The following is a 19056-nucleotide window of genomic DNA, read 5'->3' on the forward strand; positions in this document are numbered from 1 at the left end:
AAACCTTTGAAACCATGAGCGAAAAAGATTTAAACAAACAAACAACACCTGTTTCTCATCGGCACCTGTCACAGATGGAAAGTACTTGACATAGGAATGTGACAAGGGCTTCATGTCCACTGGAAGGGGGAAGGAGAAGTGCTGGTCTCTACTGTTTCTGAAGTCCAGTGGGAAGCCAAGACAAGGGCCTCCTCTCCTGGAGTTTATAAAGACCTCAGTCATCAACAAATCCATCTTTTGGTGTCGCTGGGATGTACTGACTGGGACAGCCTAGATTCCATCATCTAAGAAGCCCATTCTGGAATCTTAGCTTGGAAATCCCATTCTGTTCTCACATGTAGCACTGGCTAGTGGAGAGCGCTCCTCCTCAAGTGCCCCACAGATGCCATCTGAAACAAGACCATTTGCTCTGCCAGGGTGTGTGTGGGAGAACTATTAAATGTCTGGCCTGGGAAGGGGAACCCACTTCACTTTGGCTTATATGCTACTCACCTTAATTGACAGGTTAGCCCCACCTGACTGCAGAAGGCTCGGGAAATGGAGGGAATATTTACTAAGCAATGCTGTCTTCAGGACGGGATAAGATAGATGGTGAAAATCTGATTAGTAAAATATCAGATGACAGTAAATGGTTTGAAGGGAGGAAAGTGGGCAAGAGAAGTTGGGGATGAGCCTACCCTGGGGTATACGTTGGGACTCTACTCTCAGACTTCGACGTGGAAGACATATCTTTGGAGTCAGGGTAAAAATGTTGAGTCAAAGTGGGGCGATTAGCATGGGTTCTAATCCAACTCAGATCCTTTCTTTCCTATGTTGGAGATGATGACTTAGTATTACAAGCGGTAAAAATGATGGCGGTGGCGATTTCTTCTATTTTTAAACCATGATTTTTAAGCCAATCTGGAACAGGGTGAAATCTTATGACCCGCCTTTGCCTTTGAAAGCGGCCCTATAGCAGGTGTCTGCAGCAGGAAGGGAATTCTGGTAGCTAAACCAGCCATATGTGAAAGTCTGATTCAGGGCCAGCCAAGCCAGTATGGCTGAAGTCAACTAAGAGAAGTTGGTTGTGGAAGGTCAATCAAGCCAATGTACTTTAAATTTTGCATGGGAGGGACTACAACGAAGTTCTGAGCGGAAGAATGTGACCCTTTTATAAAACAGAAAAATGGTAGGAAAAAAAATGTCTCCCAGGATGCGTTTCCCCTCGCCGCCACCAGGGAGCAGCAGTGTTGCGCTGAGAGGGACGAGAGTACTGGCAGCGCCTGGGGTGCAGGTTACGGCCTGGAAACCTTTGAACCGAAACTGGTCTGTTAGTCTCCAGTCTTGGCTCAGCGCCTTTAAGCATCAGAACTTCCGGAAGCCCGACCAAGAGCGAGGGATACCCGAGAGGGGGAGGTGGAAAAGGAACCACAAGTTAGGAAATGAGGAAAGTAAGGAAACTGCAGAAGTAAAACTGCAACTTTTTAAAAGGTGCTGTCCCCACAAGTGTCCCCTAGGGGGCCAGAGCAGCTCTTCTAGTAAGAGCTCATTGATTCCTCGAATCAGTCAAATGGGAAGCCCAGAAAGACCGCAGCACCTCCCCCACCAGGACGAGAGTGGGAAGGCAGGCAGCGTCACCGACGTGCCCCTGCCAGCCGGGACCTGGCTCAGCCTGGCACCTCCCTGCAGGGCGCACCTAGGCGGGTCCATCGGCGCCCGGGACAGGGGTGTGGACCAGCGACGAACAGGTGCACATAGGGCCCGGCCCCTCTCGGCAGGTGGAGCACGCCCAGAGGGTCTCTGTCCTCAGGGAGTGCAGTCCTTTCAATTTTGGCCAGAGCAGCAGGTGGCTGCACAGGTCGCCTCTCGTGCAGGCACCCTCCTGGCAAAGCGGTCATTTGGTTCAGGCCCTGGAGGCAGGAGCGCACCTGAGTCAGCCCACTTCCGGGGAGGGAGGCCGGCAAGGCCCGCCCCCGCCGCCCACCCCCAAGCCCAGCCCCGGGGCTCCCACCCTTGTGTACCTGGGCGGTTCCATTCCCGGGAGCGCGCAGGGGGTAGAGTGACCCGGAGAGCCACCGCGCACCGGGTCAGTTGTCCCCGAGAAGCCGAAGGCATGAGCTTCGTCCAAGTTCTTCTTGTGGGTTAGAACTCCTCCAGTGAGGGGAAAATGGACTTGGACTAGGGGCCCGGCGCAGCACGTACGCTTCTCGGCTTTGGTGCTCGCCGCGCCCCCTACTCTCCGGATACTTGGGAGGGGACTCGCGGGCACCGTCGCTGCTGGACGGCCGCGATGGCGCCGGCGGCCAGCGCGTGTTCTGGAGCGCCTGACTCCCGCCTGGCCACCGTGGTCTTCGTGAGTCTCTTTCTCATCATTTACTGCTCAGGTAAGGATTGGGGTCCCCGGTGCTGTGGGACGGCGGAAGGGCGCTACAGGAGGTGAATGGAGGGCTGGGCTTCTCACCGCCCCTGGAAGACCTGGAACGAAGTGGCGGGGAGTCGGGGATGATGGTTGGTGCGGGAGTGTAGATTCAAGATCTCCAGAGCCCGCCTGGTTGAGGAGACCCCTGTGTGCCCGAGGAAGGGACTTTCTTGTGGCGCCCAGCCGGCTCCTCCGCCTTTGTTGGAGATAACAGGAAGTGAAAACTCTGGGGATCCTAAGCCCGAGCGCTGTATGGAGAAGTGGACCCTTTGTAGGCAGGAGTAAGGGCCTCCTGATCGTGAGATAGGCCAGCCACTGGGATTTTTGGACGCACCCCAAGATTTCTAAGTGTTGGGGTAACGGGAAGAGGTCATTCGAGGGTTGGATCAGGCGAAGAGTTCGAAAAACAGTGCCCTGGCTTGGAGTGGGTGTGGAATTGGGGACTCCCCACCCCACCCACCTCCGGGGTATCTGTAGGGTGGACTTTTGAACCTTAAATCATCTTCCGCCTAGATTGTTGAATGTTGGCTTGGGTCGTGCATGTTGGTTGGTTTGGATCTGCATTTTGAAGAGTCTCTGGGTAGGAGGATGTGGACAGAATATTTCAGGGACCTAGCCCTTACGGCTACATACTTATCACTTTTCAGCCCCGTAGGTGTATAAAATGGACATGATTATCCGATCTGCCTCACCAGCCTAGGAGATTAAGGAACAATACACTAGGTGCTCTGAAGAGACAGCGTATACTGTCTAAGTGGTGTGGCTCATCGCCGATGTGTGGTACCTCCCTGGACTTGGCTATCTCCGATGACTGTACTCTTCTTTTCAGACCCTGCCAGTGCTGTCCAGGTGACTGTGTCTGACCCCTACCACGTCGTGATCCTATTCCAGCCAGTGACACTGCCCTGCACCTATCAGATGGGCAGCACCCTCACACCCCCCATCGTGATCTGGAAGTACAAGTCATTCTGCCGGGACCGTGTTGCTGATGCCTTCTCACCTGCCAGTGTGGACAACCAGCTCAATGCCCAGCTGGCGGCTGGCAACCCCGGCTACAACCCCTATGTGGAGTGCCAGGACAGTGTACGCACTGTCAGGGTGGTGGCCACCAAACAGGGCAATGCTGTGACCCTGGGAGACTACTACCAGGGCAGGAGGATCACCATCACAGGAAGTATGTGGGGCATGGTGGGAGGAGCCTCTGCGGGTGGTGGGGGTGAGAGTGTTTGAGTGTCCTGTCTTAACTGGGCTAATGAAGGTAGGCATCCTTCCATCTACCCACTTGTCCAACCGCTCACCCATCCATGCATTCATGGATCCATTCACTCACCTACCCATCCATGCATTCATGGATCCATTCACTCACCTACCCACATATTCATCCATCTGTCCTTCCATCCCATTATCCCACAATAAAGCCCGGACTATATGCCAAGTCTGTGCCAGGCTCTGGAACATAGACAGAAATGAAACCATCAAATCACCCTCTTACAGAATTTAGGGTGTTATAAGGGAGACAGGCTAAACATACAGTGTCAAAAGCTTGCAGATAAAAAAACAACAACAACAAAAAAGTAGTAGTAGAGATTAAAGTGGGGAATTGCTTTATAATACTAAAATGCCAGCAATAAGAAGTAATACTTTAGCCAGCTTTGGTAACACACCTGTAATCCCAGCACTTGGGAGGCTGAGGTAGAAGGATCTTGAGTTCAAGATCAGCTGTATGTAGTGAGATACATACAAGGCCTGCTTTAGAGTCGCCTGGAGTGGATTAGCACAGGTGGACCACACAGTAATTGAATAACTCCGTTCTGTTGTCGTTTTTTTTCAGAGGACCTTAGAGATAAATGTTTTGCCGGAAGTTATTCAGTTGATAGCGGCTGAGTTTGAACACCACCGCTGTAGATCTAGTCTCCAATCAATGAAGAATGAATGCATGCATTCATTATTTTTGTTCTCTGATGGTGTTAGAGATGGGTGGCTTGGCATGTGCTAGTTAGAGCTAGGTAGCTAGCGCTACCTTTGAGCCACGCCCCCAGCCCCTCACTGGGGGATTCTAGGCAGGAGTTCTACCACTGAGCCACGCCCCCAGCCCCTCACTGGGGGATTCTAGGCAGGGGCTCTACCACTGAGCCACACCCCCAGCCCCTCACTGGGGGATTCTAGGCAGGGGCTCTACCACTGAGCCACGCCCCCAGCCCCTCACTGGGGGATTCTAGGCAGGGGCTCTACCACTGAGCCACACTCCCAATTCCTCACTGGGAGACTCTTGGAGAGTGATCTACCTCAGAACCACACTCCCTCCAGCTCCTCACTGGGGGATTCTAGGCCGGTGCTCTACAACTGAGTTATATCCACAGCCACTGACCTGGTATTTGTCAAGGATCTACTGTGTCTCAGGTGCTCTTAGAAGCACTTGGAAAAGGGTAGTGAGCAGAATAACCCGGACCCTGTCTCTGCCCCAGGTTGCCTTCTAGAAGTGAGACCGGCAGTGAGAAGACCTAGGAAGAGAGAGCACACCAAGCATGGTGGTGCACACGTCTGATCCTAGCATGGGGAAGGTGGAGGTAGATACGGAGTTAAAGCCACCCTCAGCCATGTAGCATGTTGGAGGCCAGCCTGGGCTTGGGAGATTTCAGGTAGTTTTACAAGCTACGAAGAAAATAGCTTTTGGTGATTTGTGGAATGACTGGGGTGCACCGTCTTTGCCAGCATGATTTGAAGAATCCCGAGGGCGGAGGAAAGACATAGAGATGGCAGTGGAGCTGGGCAGTAGTGGCACACGCCTTTAATCCCAGCACTTGGGAGGCAGAGGCAGGCGGATTTCTGAGTTCCAGGCCAGCCTGGTCTACAGAGTGAGTTCTAGGACAACCAGGGCTACATAAGGAAACCCTGTCTCAAAAAACCAAAAAAAAAAAAAAAAGAAGAAGAGGGTACAGGCCTCCCTGGCTAAGTGGAGCCATGCGTTATTTGCCTTACGGGATTGTTTTTAATTCTGTGTAGAAGCACAGGAAGCAGGTGACTCTTGACTGTAGAATGTTCCCTCTGTCGCTGGCAGGACACAGGTGAAAAGCAGGATCCCAAGGGATCAGACTTGCCTTGAATCCCCATGGAAACTCAGCGCTAAGCTGCGGCTGTCCATGAAGCTGGGGAGAGAGAGAGGGCTCCTTGGGAATTCCCACTGGGCCTAATAATGATCAGGACAGCATAAATACAGAGAAATCCTTGAAGGCTGGCTGGAATTGGATGTGCTCTGAGGGAACACAAAACTCAATGTCTGTCAGGATGTCCTGGGAGACTTCAGAGCCCTCTCGCTGGCTTATCTCAGTAGTGACACTTAAGTGGCCATCTTTTCAGAAGTCCCAGTAGCCGTGAGAGCCTCCCTCCTCTTCAGCTCTGAGGACAAAGTATTTAGGAGGCACTTAAGAGGTGAACTTCTCAGTTGGTGTCCCGAAGGCCACCTGCCCTCCTACTTTTTAAGAGTGAAAGTAAGTGTAACCTGTCTCCAGCTACTCAGGAGGCTGAGACAGGGTGTGTGCCCGAGTTTGTGTACTGTAAGAAGTTCAAGGTTCAAGGCCATCCCCGGCCACCTAGTGAAACCTTGTCTCCAATAGTAAAAAGTAGATTGGGATGCATCTGGGTGGTACAGTGCCTGTCTAGTACGGGTAAGGACGTAGGTTGTCCCCAAGAACTGCAAAAGAAAAGAATGATAGAAAGAATAGATGCCCGTCTCCCAGGGCCCCCCTTTCACTCCTCTTGCTTTGGGAGCTGTGGGGTATTACAGTGGAGGGCCTAGTGTTAACTTCCTCGGGCTGTTTGGAGCCATGTTCCCCTACCCCTACCCCCATTCCGAGCTGTCTGAACAGTATCTGAACAGGACCCTGAGGGCCTCTGAAATCGTGAGGTATCCCTCCGCTGTGTGTAAGTAAGGAGTCAGGATACAGCCCAGGCTTGGGTCCCACTGGAGACCAGTATCTTGGCCTCTCACCTCACACATGGAATCACTGCCCAGCCCCTGTGATCTTGGGGGCCAGCAGGGACCAGGAACAGGGTGTGCCACACAGGAAGGAGGTGGACCCAGGCCTCAGGAGTGATCAAAAGGAGCCGGAAAGCCTTTTCATGGGTTCTACAAACATCTGATGGGCCAAGTACAATACAGCAAGGCCCAGATCTGGTCCTGGAGGCCCTGGTTTTAATGTCTGGCCTATGTAATCATTTCCCATGGCAGGGGGCTCCTGTTCACGCCTTCGGCTTTGGGAGAGGCTTGCTGTAAGAGCGCATGGGTCAGGAAGGAGTAATCAAAACCATAGGCCCATGGGAGACAGAACAGTTGGGTGGGCACCACGGCCAATGAGTCCTGGGTCCCCTTGTGCTATCTCCAAGAGTGTTACCCATGGGTGCTCCAATTCACAACACCAGACACCCACTGTTGGACCCTAGACACACAACTTCAGAGAGCCGTGCAGAAAAAGACAGGGATATTTAGGGCAGTCTTAAGTCACTGAGTCTTTGAGCGTTCTGTGAAAGGTTAGTGTCTAAGATGGGAATCTGTGCATAACGCAACCGTAATCTCTACAAGCCTGACCTTGGAGAGGGAGTCAGTCTTCCGCTCCTCCACGGTTACCCTGGGCAGCCTTCCCAGAGTTACGCAGCCCCTGCTGTCACTCCTAGGGCATGTCCTTCATACTGCTTCTCACCATCTGATAGGCAGTATGTGTTTAACTCCAGTCTGAGGTGCTGTAAGGACAAACTTTCCTCCGGGGAGGTTCTAGATTCTTCTCGGGACTTCTGAACTGTCTGATTTCTGAAGAACTCTGGGAGCCTTGGTGTCTCCAGGAGTTCACTCTGCAGCCCAGGCTGGCTCTGAACTCAGAGTCTCATACTTCAGCCTCCCAAGTGCTGGGAATGATACATCTGTGCCATCACATCTGGCTCAAGCTTTTGTTTTGATTGTTAGCAAACTAATGTGAGTTCCAGGCCAGCCAAGTCTCAAAAGGGAAAGTCAGTCAAAGAACTGAACATACCTTTTATGAAAAAAAAAACAACAAATGCCAAAACTAAAAAAAAAATAATAATCATTATTTAAATGAAGTAAGTGGTGGCATTGTTTTTTATTTTTACTTGTCTCCTTGGCCTAGCTCAGTAGAAGCAAGAGTTTTCCAAGCAGCTTTGGTCGGCTGTGAGATTACAGGTCACATGGAAAACTCCTTTGAACATTCCTGAGAGGTTAAAGGGGAAGGCTGGTCGGGTGTTAGTACTGTAAAGTAAGTGTGACCTCGGGATCCCCTGGAAGGGCCAGGGAACTCCAGAGTAACCCCTGGCAACACTGTGCCAATCTCCACCTTCTAAGGAAGGTTAGTTGCACACTTCCTGGAATATTCGATGCACTTCTGGTTTTTTGTTGCGGCGTAGGGGTTGAGGTGGTCTCACTGTGTAGTCCAGGCTGACTTCAAACTCTCCATCCTTCTACCTTAACCTCCCCAGAGCTGGAGACACACGCCACCATACCTTCAGCCATGTTGAAAGTGGCATGAGTAGACTGACTGTTTATTTGATAACCAGATGGTTACAGTTCTGGGACCAGCAATACAAGTTAAGGAGAGGGATAACCTTCCAAAGGACCAGAGGTAGCTGAGGCTGACTCCATTCTTCTGCCATGTTTGTCAGAGGTGAAGACAGAGTTAGCATGGGAGCAGGGTGAAAAGCTTCAGTGGACTGGCGATGTACATGGGGTAGCCAGGGATGGACTGAAGGCCACTGAGATCCTGAGGATGACATTGCCGTAGCTAGTGACCAGAGAACATGCTGAGGGCTTTGTGAGCCTGGGGACTGTGCTTGGCATGATCTAGATAGATTCTCAAAAGGGCTTTCTTTCTGAGGAAGCTTTAGCCCGTATTAATAGCTGGTGTCTCAGTCAGTGCAGGTACCGCGGATCTGGGCACCCAAAGTTGACTGCTATCCTGGGTGTGGTGGGCAGGTTGTCATGCAGGCTCCTGGGCCCGTGGATCCAGGTGGCAGGCAGGTCATCAGGAGCCCGTGGCTGAGAAGACCAAGGTTATGAACCTCTGGGATTCTATTGGCTAAGACACTAAGATAGAGTCTCCAAGCAGAGGCTTCCCTGTCCCGGCCTTGCTGTGTTGATTAAAGGCTGTAACTAATTAGGGCCTGGGGAAGAGAGAGGAAGCCAGATGTGCTAAAGACTTTCATTAGTAGTGTAATTAGCAGGGACTTTGCCTGGAGCTGCTTCGGACCAGAGCGTCCCCAAGCCCTGGGACTGACCTGGAATGTAGGGACAGAACGGAAGGAGATGGATGGGTTTGGAACTGGGAGTATCTGGGAGTGTCGCTGGCTCTCCCACACCCACTCCCTGGTACCCAGGCATCTCCTATCTGGGATCTGGCCTAGTTAGCTTGACTGCCTAGCTTTGCACACCACCCCCAAGGCCTGATGAGAGAGATCAGACTCTGCTCGGTAAGAAGCAAGTGTCTAGGAGGAAAGCACAAGTCCTGGAGTCAGACCGTCCCCACCTATGGCTAGATTATGTCATTGCTCCACACCAGGTGTCTCACCCCCCAAACCACAGTGATAATTATGTTCACCTCCTAGACTTGGTTTGGGTTTCTTTGTTTTATGTCAGTCCTGGGGAATCTTAGGCGCTCTGTGTGCTAGGCGAACATTGTACCGCTGAACCACAGGCCTAGCCTGTGTTATTTTGAGATGGGATCATCCTACATAGCCCAAACTGTTGTTCAGCTTGAGACTATGCTGCCTCAGCTTCTCGAGTGCAGCATGAGCAGCTGGTGCCACCGCGGCTAGCACCCAGACGTTTTCATATAACCCATCTTTGGTGTTCAGAGCAATACATAAAAAGTAGTACGCTCTTGGATGAATGGTTTCATTTTAGCTGGCAGGTACTCCTCTGAAATCCCAGCACTCGGGAAGCTGAAGTGGGAGGATTTTCCAGTTCAAGGCCAGCCTGGGATACATAGTGAGATACTGTATCAAACAAAACCTAATGATTTGATACTTACTTCTATGTGTAAGTGTTTTTTGCCTGTTTATATCTGTGTACCACATGCTTGTCCGGTGCCTGGGGATGTCAGGGGAGAGTATTGGATCCCCTGGAACTGGAGTTAGAGATGGTTATCATGAGGGTCCTGGGAGCCGAACTCAGTGTCCTCAGCAAGAACAACAAGCGCTCTTAACGGATGAGCCATCTCTCTAGCCCTAACCAATGATTTCCTTTCGCTCTCTCATGATGTAGGGGGCTCAGCCCCTGCCGATCTTAAGAGTACCCTCCCTGAGCTGTCTTCGTACTGTCTCTTGACCCAGATGCTGACCTGACGTTCGAGCAGACGGCCTGGGGAGACAGTGGAGTGTATTACTGCTCCGTGGTCTCAGCCCAAGATCTGGATGGGAATAACGAGGCATATGCAGAGCTCATTGTCCTTGGTGAGTGGGGCTGGACTCAGAGGGTGTGGGAAGCGGGGGAGTGGGAGCTGGCATGCCTCTTGTCCACTCTTGTGTGTCCACCCTCTGTCATCCAGCTGGACCCTGTTACCTGCTTTGCTCCCTCCCTTGCGGGACTGCCAGTCACTTGGGCTTCTCCGTGCCCCGCCCCCCAGACAGGACCCTTCCGAATCTCTGTGGCATTTTAAATTAGCCAGAGTCCAAGTAAGAGTGAACCGAGGAATCTACCTCTAGTCTCTGGTTCTAAACCGCACAGATGCAGAGGCAGGTGTGGTGGCTTATGCTTCTAATTCCAGCACTTGGAGGCAGAAGCAGAGACAGATACATCTCTGAGCTTGTGGCCAGCCTGGTCTATGTAGCAAGTTCAAGGACAAACAGCTACAAAATAGAGACCCTGGGCAGAGTTAATTGGTAGTGAGAACTTCCCTGAAGTGGGGAGTGGGGGGGGGTCTGTTGTTCTGGGTCCCTATAGAAAATAGTGGAGTGCTCACCTGGAATCAGTAATCTTTCCATTGTCCATGGGTTACTTAGAATACCTGATAAAGCAAGTATGTTATAGTTCAAGCTATTACGCTGTCGCTGAGATGATTAACAGCAAGAAAACAAGTCTATACATGTTTGTTCAAGTCATGTATCTTGAGAGGGTGGTGGCCCATTTGGGAGGCTGAGTCAATACAATCAAGAGCCCCAAGCTAAGGGCTGGAGAGATGGCTCAGCGGTTAAGAGCACTGACTGCTCTTCCAGAGGTCCTGAGTTCAATTCTCAGCAACTACATGATGGCTCACAACCATGTGTAATGGGATCTGATGCCCTCTTCTGGTGTGTCTGGAGACAGTGACAGTGTAAAATAAATCTTAGAGACAGAGACAGAGGGAGAGGGAGGGAGGGAAAGAGAAAGAGAGATAGTTCATTCTAGGCCAATCTTGAGCCACATAGTTCCTTTAAGAATGACCTAGGCTACATTGAATTTCAGGCTTATCGGAGCTATACAGTGACTTTCTAGCTAGCCTGGGCTAGCTGTTTAAAAAGGGAGTAGAAGGGACATTTTCTTTTGAATATTTTCCTATGTATTCTGGGGTCTGGAAGGCTAGTTGTATAACTGAGGTTGGACCTACCCACTGTCACATCTCTAGGGTCACAGTATACCCTGAGTCCCTTGTCCAAACACAGTTTGTCTTCTGCCCTTTTGGTGTGTGTGTGGGGGGCGGTGATTTATGCCGTGTGTGAAAGTGTGTGTCTAAAACATGGCAGGGTAGTAGTGTTCCCAGGATCTCCAGTCTGGCTAGGTGGCTTCCTCTCCTGGGCCAGTCACAAGAAGCCAACACGTAGTCTTTCATGACACAAGCTGGATTCGAGAGAAGCTTCCATCTTCGTGTGTGAGCAAGTGCGTGGTGGGAACAGGTCCAGAGGGCTCAGGCCACAGCACAAAGGGCCAACAGTGGGATCCTCCCTCCGATGGCCTCGGGACCTTTGTTGGGAGCATGATCAGCGGTTCTTGGAACCACTGAGGAGCTCATGAGTTTTGTGCCATGTTTGTGGGTTGTATCTAGTTGTTGATACTATTAAAAACAAACTAGGATTTTCAAAAAACAAGGTTTCGCCATGTAGCCCAAATCGGCTTAAAGTGGCAACCCCCCCAGATCCCCAATATCTCGTCCCTCTTGAATGCTTGGGTTAAAATTATAGCATGTGTCACCACAAGTTGATGAAACTCAGAAGCTTTTAAAATCCAAACATAACTTGACTGGGAGATGTTAGGCACCAAGGTGGTGGTGATGTGTGAGGGAGGGAGCCTGTGGAAAGCCCAGCTGTGCTCTCCGAGGAAGAGGAAGTCCTGTCATGAGTAGCATTGTCCTAGTGTCATGATACACAGTTTTGGCTTCTTGAGCCATGGTTTTGTTTCTTATTTATGGTGAGCCAGAGTCCCATGTAACCTTCATTACGTAGCTAAGGCTGTTTTAAACTCATGGTGCTCTTGCCTCAGCCACGACGCCCAGCTGCCAAGCGCACATACTCTGGAGAGGTGTGTTGGTGTGGAGTGTGAGTGTGTGTCTGTGTGTGTGTACATGCAAACTCTCCTGAGCCAGTGCTTGGCGGGCACGGGGCCTCCACTATGCCCTAGAGAAGGGTCTTGAAACTTGTGTGTGTGACCTGATTTGTGAACAGTACTCAAATCTTCCTTGGTCACAAAACCAGGTCCATATACAATTTTAATGTGCCTTCATAGCCCTTTACTCCACTGAAAAAAAAAAATACTGCGGGCTGGAGTGTAGCTAGGTGCTAAAGTACATGCTTAGCATTCGTGAGGTCCTGGGTTTAAGCTCCACAACTTCAAAAGTAGATACATTGCATTTTGTAATTGTGTCACTATAAATAATTCATTGTGATATACTTGGTATCATTTTTTTCATACTTTACTATTTAAGTTTTAATATATTTATTCTTTGATAATTTCATGCAAGTATGTATCAGATGTTTTGGTTATATGCATGTACATAACCCATTCCCTACCTCCAACTTGCCCCAGATACCCTTAACATGTTTCCCTTCCAAATTCCTTTTTTTTTTACTAGCCTACTGAGTTCAGTTATTACTGACTCTATGCTTATGGGTATGGGGCCATTCACTGGAGCATGGGCAAACCTACCAGTAGCCGCAGTCAACCCTTGTAGCCATAAATTACCCAAAGTTCTTCATTTTGAGCCCTGAGTGGTAGCTCACGCCTATAATCCTAGAACTCAGGAGGCTGAGGCAGCAGGATTGCTTCAAGTTCAAGACCAACCTGAACTACAGTGTGAGACTGAAACAATAAATTCTTGGTGGGCTCCAGGGCTCACATACTTTGCCTAACAGGACCTGTGTAGGTGGGAGAGATGGCGTGCCAGGCTGAGGTCGGGCCCTTAGGATCCATGGCATATGTGATGGGGCTCCTGTGGCAGGGTGGAAGGTATAGATACCTTTGGCTTGGACTGTCCTAAGTCACCATTGTCTCCTTTTCTGTTTGGGACGCGTTTTCTAAAGACCAGTTGAAGCTAGCTGTTCTTAAGGGCGGTGGCTTGGGCTGGCCGCGGCCAACATAATCTTGTTTCTCTTTTGTCCCTCCAGGCAGGACCTCAGAGGCCCCTGAGCTCCTACCTGGTTTTCGGGCGGGGCCCTTGGAAGGTATGGGGTGGAATCCCTGGTGGGGCTTCTCTTGCCCCCACCCTCCCTAGACTGCTTCTGTTTCTAGTTACCCTCCCTACCCCCTAACTACCTCTTGCTGGAGACCTCCACTAAACCTGCCCCATTCTGTGACATCTAGTGGCCTGGCTGTGGGCTTGGGGTGGTCTGGGCTGGTTAAAGAGGTTCTGGGGCATAGGCAAGAGACTCGAGTGACTGGTGCCTGCAGTGTTCTTCTGGGGCTCGGGTATGGCCTGTGGCTCTTTCCCCTCCTGAAGGCTACTGTTTGTGTTGCTCCAGCCAGACTCCTTCTTGCTCTCTGCTTTGTCTATTTAAACTCAGGATAAGGTCTCTGAACCAGGCTGTCCTGAGGCTGGTGTCCTTGTTGCTATGCCCTAGTCTTGGGCACAGAGAACCAAGCTGTAGTTGCAGGTTCTCTGAGGAGCTTTGCAGATAGTTCCCTGTCCCAGTGCTGGCTCCATAGCACCCTGTGGAGCCTGGTCCCCTGCCCGTCCCCGTGTTATCCTCAGTCCTCCCAGCTCAGGGACCATTCTCCTTCTTCTGCAGATTGGCTCTTTGTGGTCGTGGTCTGCCTGGCGAGCCTCCTCCTCTTCCTCCTCCTGGGCATCTGCTGGTGCCAGTGCTGTCCCCACACCTGCTGCTGCTATGTCAGATGTCCCTGCTGCCCAGACAAGTGCTGCTGCCCCGAGGCCCGTAAGTGCCCCTTACCTGCTCTCCCACTGGAACTCTGCTGGGCACATTCGCCTGCCTTCCAGATCTGGAGACTGAGGCGGTGTGCACAGCAGACCGTGTAGAACCTGTTACTTCCCGTAATCATTCGCTTACTTCAGCTTTGATTTCCTTTATGTTGAGGCTTCTCTTATTCTTGTGTTGGGGATTGAAGCAGGGGCCCTGTGCGTGCTAGGCAAACACTGCCACCACCGAACTACAACCCTAACTTGTGAGTTTTTTCCTTTGAGAGGCTAATTTTATGGCTGTGGCTCAAAAACAAGACCACCAAAACCAGTAATGTCCAACATTCCGAGATATCATCGTAGGTAATATCACAGGAAGATAGAGCTCCTTTTAAAAAACAAAATCAAGGTGGGTGTTCTTAGGGAATCCCAGCAGTGTGGAAAGACAGTGACAGGAAGATCAGACGTTTGAGGCTAGCCTGGGCTACACAGGATCCTGTCTCAAACAGAGCAGAAACCTCAAGTGGAAAGGTAAGATGCTAAATGGTGTTTGTAGATTAAGCAGCACACAACCACTCAAGCTGCAGTCCTGTGTGATATTGAGATGCCTCTCTCACATCCAAGTGGGTACCTGTGGAGGGCTGGGAATGGAAACTGGGAGCAGATACATAAAGCAGTGGAAGAGAGGATAAGGAAATGGGTAACTCCATCTCCCTGTGCCCTTTAGTTTCCCCTGAGAGGCTGTCTGGATACTCCTGCACCCTGATACATAGCCCACAGAAGAGAACAGGCCAAGTGGGGCTTTGACGCCAGCTAGGTGCCCGATAGGCCGATGCAGTTACAGCAGAGCTCTGCACAGGAACCTGGAGGTTTGCATGTGGATGGCATTGGTGAGGTCCACATAACACACTCCACACCTGCCCCCGTTGGACGGTGCTGTGAGCCGATGCACAGGTCAGGGAGGCCTGCTGTGCACTGTGTGTGTGACCGGTGAGCCAGGCTCCCTTCTCTATTAGGGTCCCAACTTCTTGGCTTCCCAACACTAAGAGACAACTGTGAAGTGCTAGGATGAAGACGCCTCGCTGTATGCTCGAACAGCTGCTCTCAGGGAGAAGCCTTCTGTGGTCTTGCTGACCATGCTAACATGGACTGTGGGTCCATTTTACAGATGTTGAGGGAACCCCAGGAGCTGCAAGCACTAAGACTGGAGCTAGGTCCATCTAGGCTCCACTGTCACATACCTAGGGTCCCACTGCTTCTCCGTGGGAGTTTCTTCCTGTCCTCCCTGCCCCAGTTCCTTATTGCCTTATAGAAGGGTCAGCCTGCTGCTAATTATAACCTAGCCGGTCACCTCACGGTGAAGGGTCTCCTCACGGACAGAGCTGAGTACTGAAGTTTTCTGCTCCCAAATTAGAGGAAGCCTGTAGCATCCCGAGGAGAGTCCAGTAACTTTTGTATTGAACAAGCATGCTAAGCAAACACCCTACCGCTGACCTACATACATTCCCAGGCCTCCTTTTTACTTACTTCAAGACCGCTTGCCTCTTCCTAACTCAAGCTGGCTGGCCTTAAAATTCTGGAGCCCTTCAAGACTGGAGAGATTAGCTGGGTGTGGTGGCACATGCCTTTGGCTCTGGTGCTCTTTGAGTTTGAAGCTAGCCTGGTCTACAAAGCAAATTCCAGGACAGCCTGGGCTGTGACACAGAGAAACCCTGTCTTGAAAAAACCAAACAAAAAGCTCAGTGGTTAAAAAACCCTTGCTCTCACCGGGCAGTGGTGGCACATGCCTTTAATCCCAGCGCTTGGAAGGCAGAGGCAGGTGGATTTCTGAGTTCGAGGCCAGCCTGGTCTACAGAGTGAGTTCCAAGACAGCCAGGGCTACACAGAGAAACCCTGTCTCCAAAAACCAAAAACAAAACACCCTTGCTCTCATGAGGACCAGCATTTGATTCTCAACTCCGTGCCTCCCACCTCAGGGCTCTCTTATTCCTCTGGCCTCCACAGGCACCTATACACAAATGCACATATCCACGTCCCCCAACACACACAATTAATGGAAGTCTAAAAAAAAAAAAAAGTGCAGGACGCCAGGGCTGGAAGGATGGTTGGTTCAGTTAGTAAAGGCAGCTGCTGCCAAGCCTGCAGCAGGAATCTGTCCCCTAGGACCCCTGTGGAGGAAGGAGAGCAAATTTCTGCAAGTGGTCTTCTGACTTCCACACACACACACACAATGAATGTGAATAGTGACGATGGTGAGAACAGACAAAAAGCCTCTAGCTCCGATAGGCCTTGAACAGTAATCCCCCTGTCTCAGTCTCTTGGGTAGCTAGTATTTACCACCCAGCTTCTAGCCTGAGAACAGTTTACCCTAAACTGTCAAGCTAGAATCAGCTGGGTGGGTACGGCCAGTAGTTGGAAACCCGGAAGGCACTGTATTACTTTAGGGGGCTCCCATGTGTGTCTGCCTCCCTCCGCTTACTGCCACTGGGAGGTGACAGGATGTTATGGACCCAACAGACTTGACTTTTCCACTGTATGGGCTAGGCTGCCCCAGCTTATGGGGACAGTAGTTGGCCCAGGGGCTTTTTTATGTAAAGAGAGTGACTTTGACTACTAATGCCTTTAGATACAGATCTGTCCTTGGTTTCTGAGGCCGGAGGATCACAAGTTCAAGGTCTACCTTGGCTGCAGAGTTTGGGATTCCTTCTCAGCCACTTACGAGTCCTTGTCTCAAGATAAGGAGGGGGGAGGGGCAGAAGTTGGGAATGTGGTTCGGTGGAAAAACAACCAGGAAGTCTGAGGTTCTGGGATTGTTTCCCAGTTCCCAAACGCAGACAGACAGAAAGACAACTACCCTTGAGTTTCACATGAAATCTTTCCATTGTCAGCTGTTGGCAAACCACCATGTATAGATTGGGGACCTGATGTATCCGTGAACACCGCTGTTCTCAACTCCATGAGAAGTCAGATAAGACGTAGGGACTTGGTGAAGGCTGTGCCCCCAGCCTAGAATACTGCAGGGAAGGTACCGAGGGTCAGAACCATGTCCCCCAGAATCCCATTCCAGCATGGGACTGCACAGCTTCTGATCATTCTCATACCAATCTGCCTTCCCAGTTTATGCTGCTGGCAAAGCAGCCACCTCGGGTGCCCCGAGCATCTATGCCCCCAGCATCTATACCCACCTCTCTCCTGCCAAGACCCCACCACCTCCGCCGGCCATGATTCCCATGGGTCATCCCTATGGGTACCCTGGAGACTTTGACAGGAATAGCTCAGGTGAGGCCTGGGGGGGAGAGACCTGACAAGGGGTGGGACGGAGCTGGAAGGGAGCTTGGGAATGCCCAACTCTGCTCCAAATGGCAATGGATCACTGATAACCAGTCTCTACTAGTTGGTGGCCACAGCTCCCAGGTACCTCTGCTGCGTGAAGTGGATGGCAGTGTATCTTCAGGTAAGAACCTGTTATTTTGAAGTGGTTGTGCCTGGAGGGTTGATTCTCATCCATGTCCCCCCCCCCCAAAAAAAAAATCACCTTGTTCCTCTCCTCAGAAGTACGGAGTGGCTACAGGATCCAGGCTAACCAGCAAGATGACTCCATGAGGGTCCTATACTACATGGAGAAGGAGCTAGCCAACTTTGACCCTTCCCGGCCTGGCCCTCCCAATGGCAGAGTGGAACGGGGTGAGCCTGAGGGGGATGAAGCATGCTTTGCTACCAGTTTTGCACAGACAATCCTTGCCTGCGGTGCCCCCAGGGGAGGGTGTGAACCTATGGGTGACAAGGTTGAACCCATCTTAGTACCAGTGATATCTCCCTTCTCTACAGCCATGAGTGAAGTAACCTCCCTCCATGAAGATGACTGGCGATCTCGACCTTCCAGGGCTCCTGCCCTCACCCCCATCAGGGATGAGGAGTGGAATCGCCACTCCCCTCGGAGTCCCAGAACATGGGAACAGGAATCCCTTCAAGAACAGCCAAGGGGTGATTGGGGGTCTGGGCGGCCCCGGGCCCGCTCTGTGGATGCTCTAGATGACATCAACCGGCCTGGCTCCACTGAATCTGGACGGTCTTCTCCCCCAAGTAGCGGACGGAGAGGACGGGCCTATGCACCCCCGAGAAGTCGCAGCCGGGATGACCTCTATGACCCCGATGATCCTAGGGACTTGCCACATTCCCGAGATCCCCACTATTATGACGACTTCAAGTCTAGGGATCCACGTGGTGATCCCAGATCCCGTCAGCGATCCCGCGATCCTCGGGATGCTGGCTTCAGGTCAAGGGACCCTCAGTATGATGGACGACTATTAGAAGAGGCTTTAAAGAAAAAGGGGTCTGGAGAGAGAAGGCGAATTTACAGGGAGGAAAAAGAAGAAGAGGAGGACCACTATCCCCCAGCACCTCCGCCTTACTCAGAGACTGACTCGCAGGCCTCGAGGGAGCGGAGGATGAAAAAGGTGAGACCCTCTGACTTAAGACCTTCAGGACCCCCCTCCTCCAGCCCATACACTTAACACGTTTTCTTTTCTCCTTTTGCAGAATTTGGCCCTGAGTCGGGAAAGTTTAGTCGTCTGATCCCACGTTTTGTATGTAGCTTTTATACTTTTTTTTTTTAATTGGAATATTGATGAGACTCTTAACCCAGCCTAATAAATGCCTAATCACAAGATCTAAGCATCTGTTTTGCTGCGCGAATTGGGAGGAGGGGACCAGCGAAAGAAGGGACCGTACAGACCTTCTGCCTCCTCCTTGGCCAGCCTCCTGGAGTACGTGCCCCAAGCCGCCTCCGCCCTGCCCCGCCCCGACGTGCGCATGCGTCCTCGCGCCCTCGGGAGCGCGCGAGGGCGCAGCCCCGCTCGCCATCCTCCCGGCTCCTCTACGACCTACTTTACGGTCTTCCAACCCCGTGGCCCGGCGATCTGAACCCCGCGTCCGTGTTGCCGGGCGTTCCAGCCGGGCCTGCGTTCCAGTCCGTGGCGGTCCCTTGTAGAGTTTCCCCCCACACCCCCGGTCTCCTGTGCGTGTGCGCGCCCAGCCGCCACCAGGAGACAGACAAGCAAGCGCGCGCGTTCCCCGGGGCCTGCCCTCTCCCTCCGCCCCGCGCGCGCGCCCCCGCCCGCCCCGGGATCGCGCCGTCGCCGCCACCGCGCGCGCGCAGCTCCAGTAAAGGAGGAAAAAAAAAAAAAAAAGGAAAAAAATGAAGGGGGGGGGTGTGATAGAAAGCGGCGGCAGCTGCAGCCACGAGCCGCCGCCGGACCGGGCCGGGTCGGGCGGCGGGCGCGGGAGCCGGCGATCTGGGTAACAGGGAGGCCGCCATCCGGGCAGGGCCGCGTT

General features: G+C 51.9%; 2 protein-coding genes across 5 annotated transcripts in view; one reads left to right on the forward strand and one right to left on the reverse strand.

Annotated features, from left to right (window-relative positions):
• Fam187b (family with sequence similarity 187 member B) overlaps positions 1–19056 on the reverse strand; it is a 36565-nt gene that overhangs the window by 16030 nt on the left and 1479 nt on the right. The gene's annotated exons all lie outside the window — the stretch shown is intronic.
• On the forward strand, positions 1974–18391 carry Lsr (lipolysis stimulated lipoprotein receptor). 4 transcript variants are annotated; one of them, XM_028787662.1, is made up of 10 exons: positions 1974–2363; positions 3228–3572; positions 9731–9850; positions 12974–13030; positions 13595–13741; positions 16840–17001; positions 17117–17176; positions 17275–17406; positions 17551–18179; positions 18262–18391. In XM_028787662.1, exons 1-10 carry the CDS (start codon positions 2270–2272, stop codon positions 18295–18297), a joined length of 1782 nt encoding a protein of 593 aa, XP_028643495.1. In that variant the 5' UTR covers positions 1974–2269; the 3' UTR covers positions 18298–18391. The 4 variants fall into 4 exon arrangements, with proteins under 4 accessions (XP_028643495.1, XP_028643497.1, XP_028643496.1 ...); XM_028787663.1 differs by having other exon boundaries at positions 2070–2363; positions 17278–17406; XM_028787664.1 differs by lacking the exon at positions 12974–13030.

This window comes from Grammomys surdaster, unplaced genomic scaffold (genome assembly GCF_004785775.1).
Source record: "Grammomys surdaster isolate TR1022 unplaced genomic scaffold, NIH_TR_1.0 125671, whole genome shotgun sequence".
Taxonomy (NCBI): Eukaryota; Metazoa; Chordata; class Mammalia; order Rodentia; family Muridae; genus Grammomys; species Grammomys surdaster.

Coding starts and splice junctions, on each gene's coding strand:
- Lsr (XM_028787662.1), top strand. CDS start 2,270: ATGGCGCCGGCGGCCAGCGCGTGTTCTGGAGCGCCTGACTCCCGCCTG. Junction 2,364..3,227: donor TCTCATCATTTACTGCTCAG/GTAAGGATTGGG, acceptor TCTTCTTTTCAG/ACCCTGCCAGTGCTGTCCAG. Junction 9,851..12,973: donor TGCAGAGCTCATTGTCCTTG/GTGAGTGGGGCT, acceptor TTGTCCCTCCAG/GCAGGACCTCAGAGGCCCCT.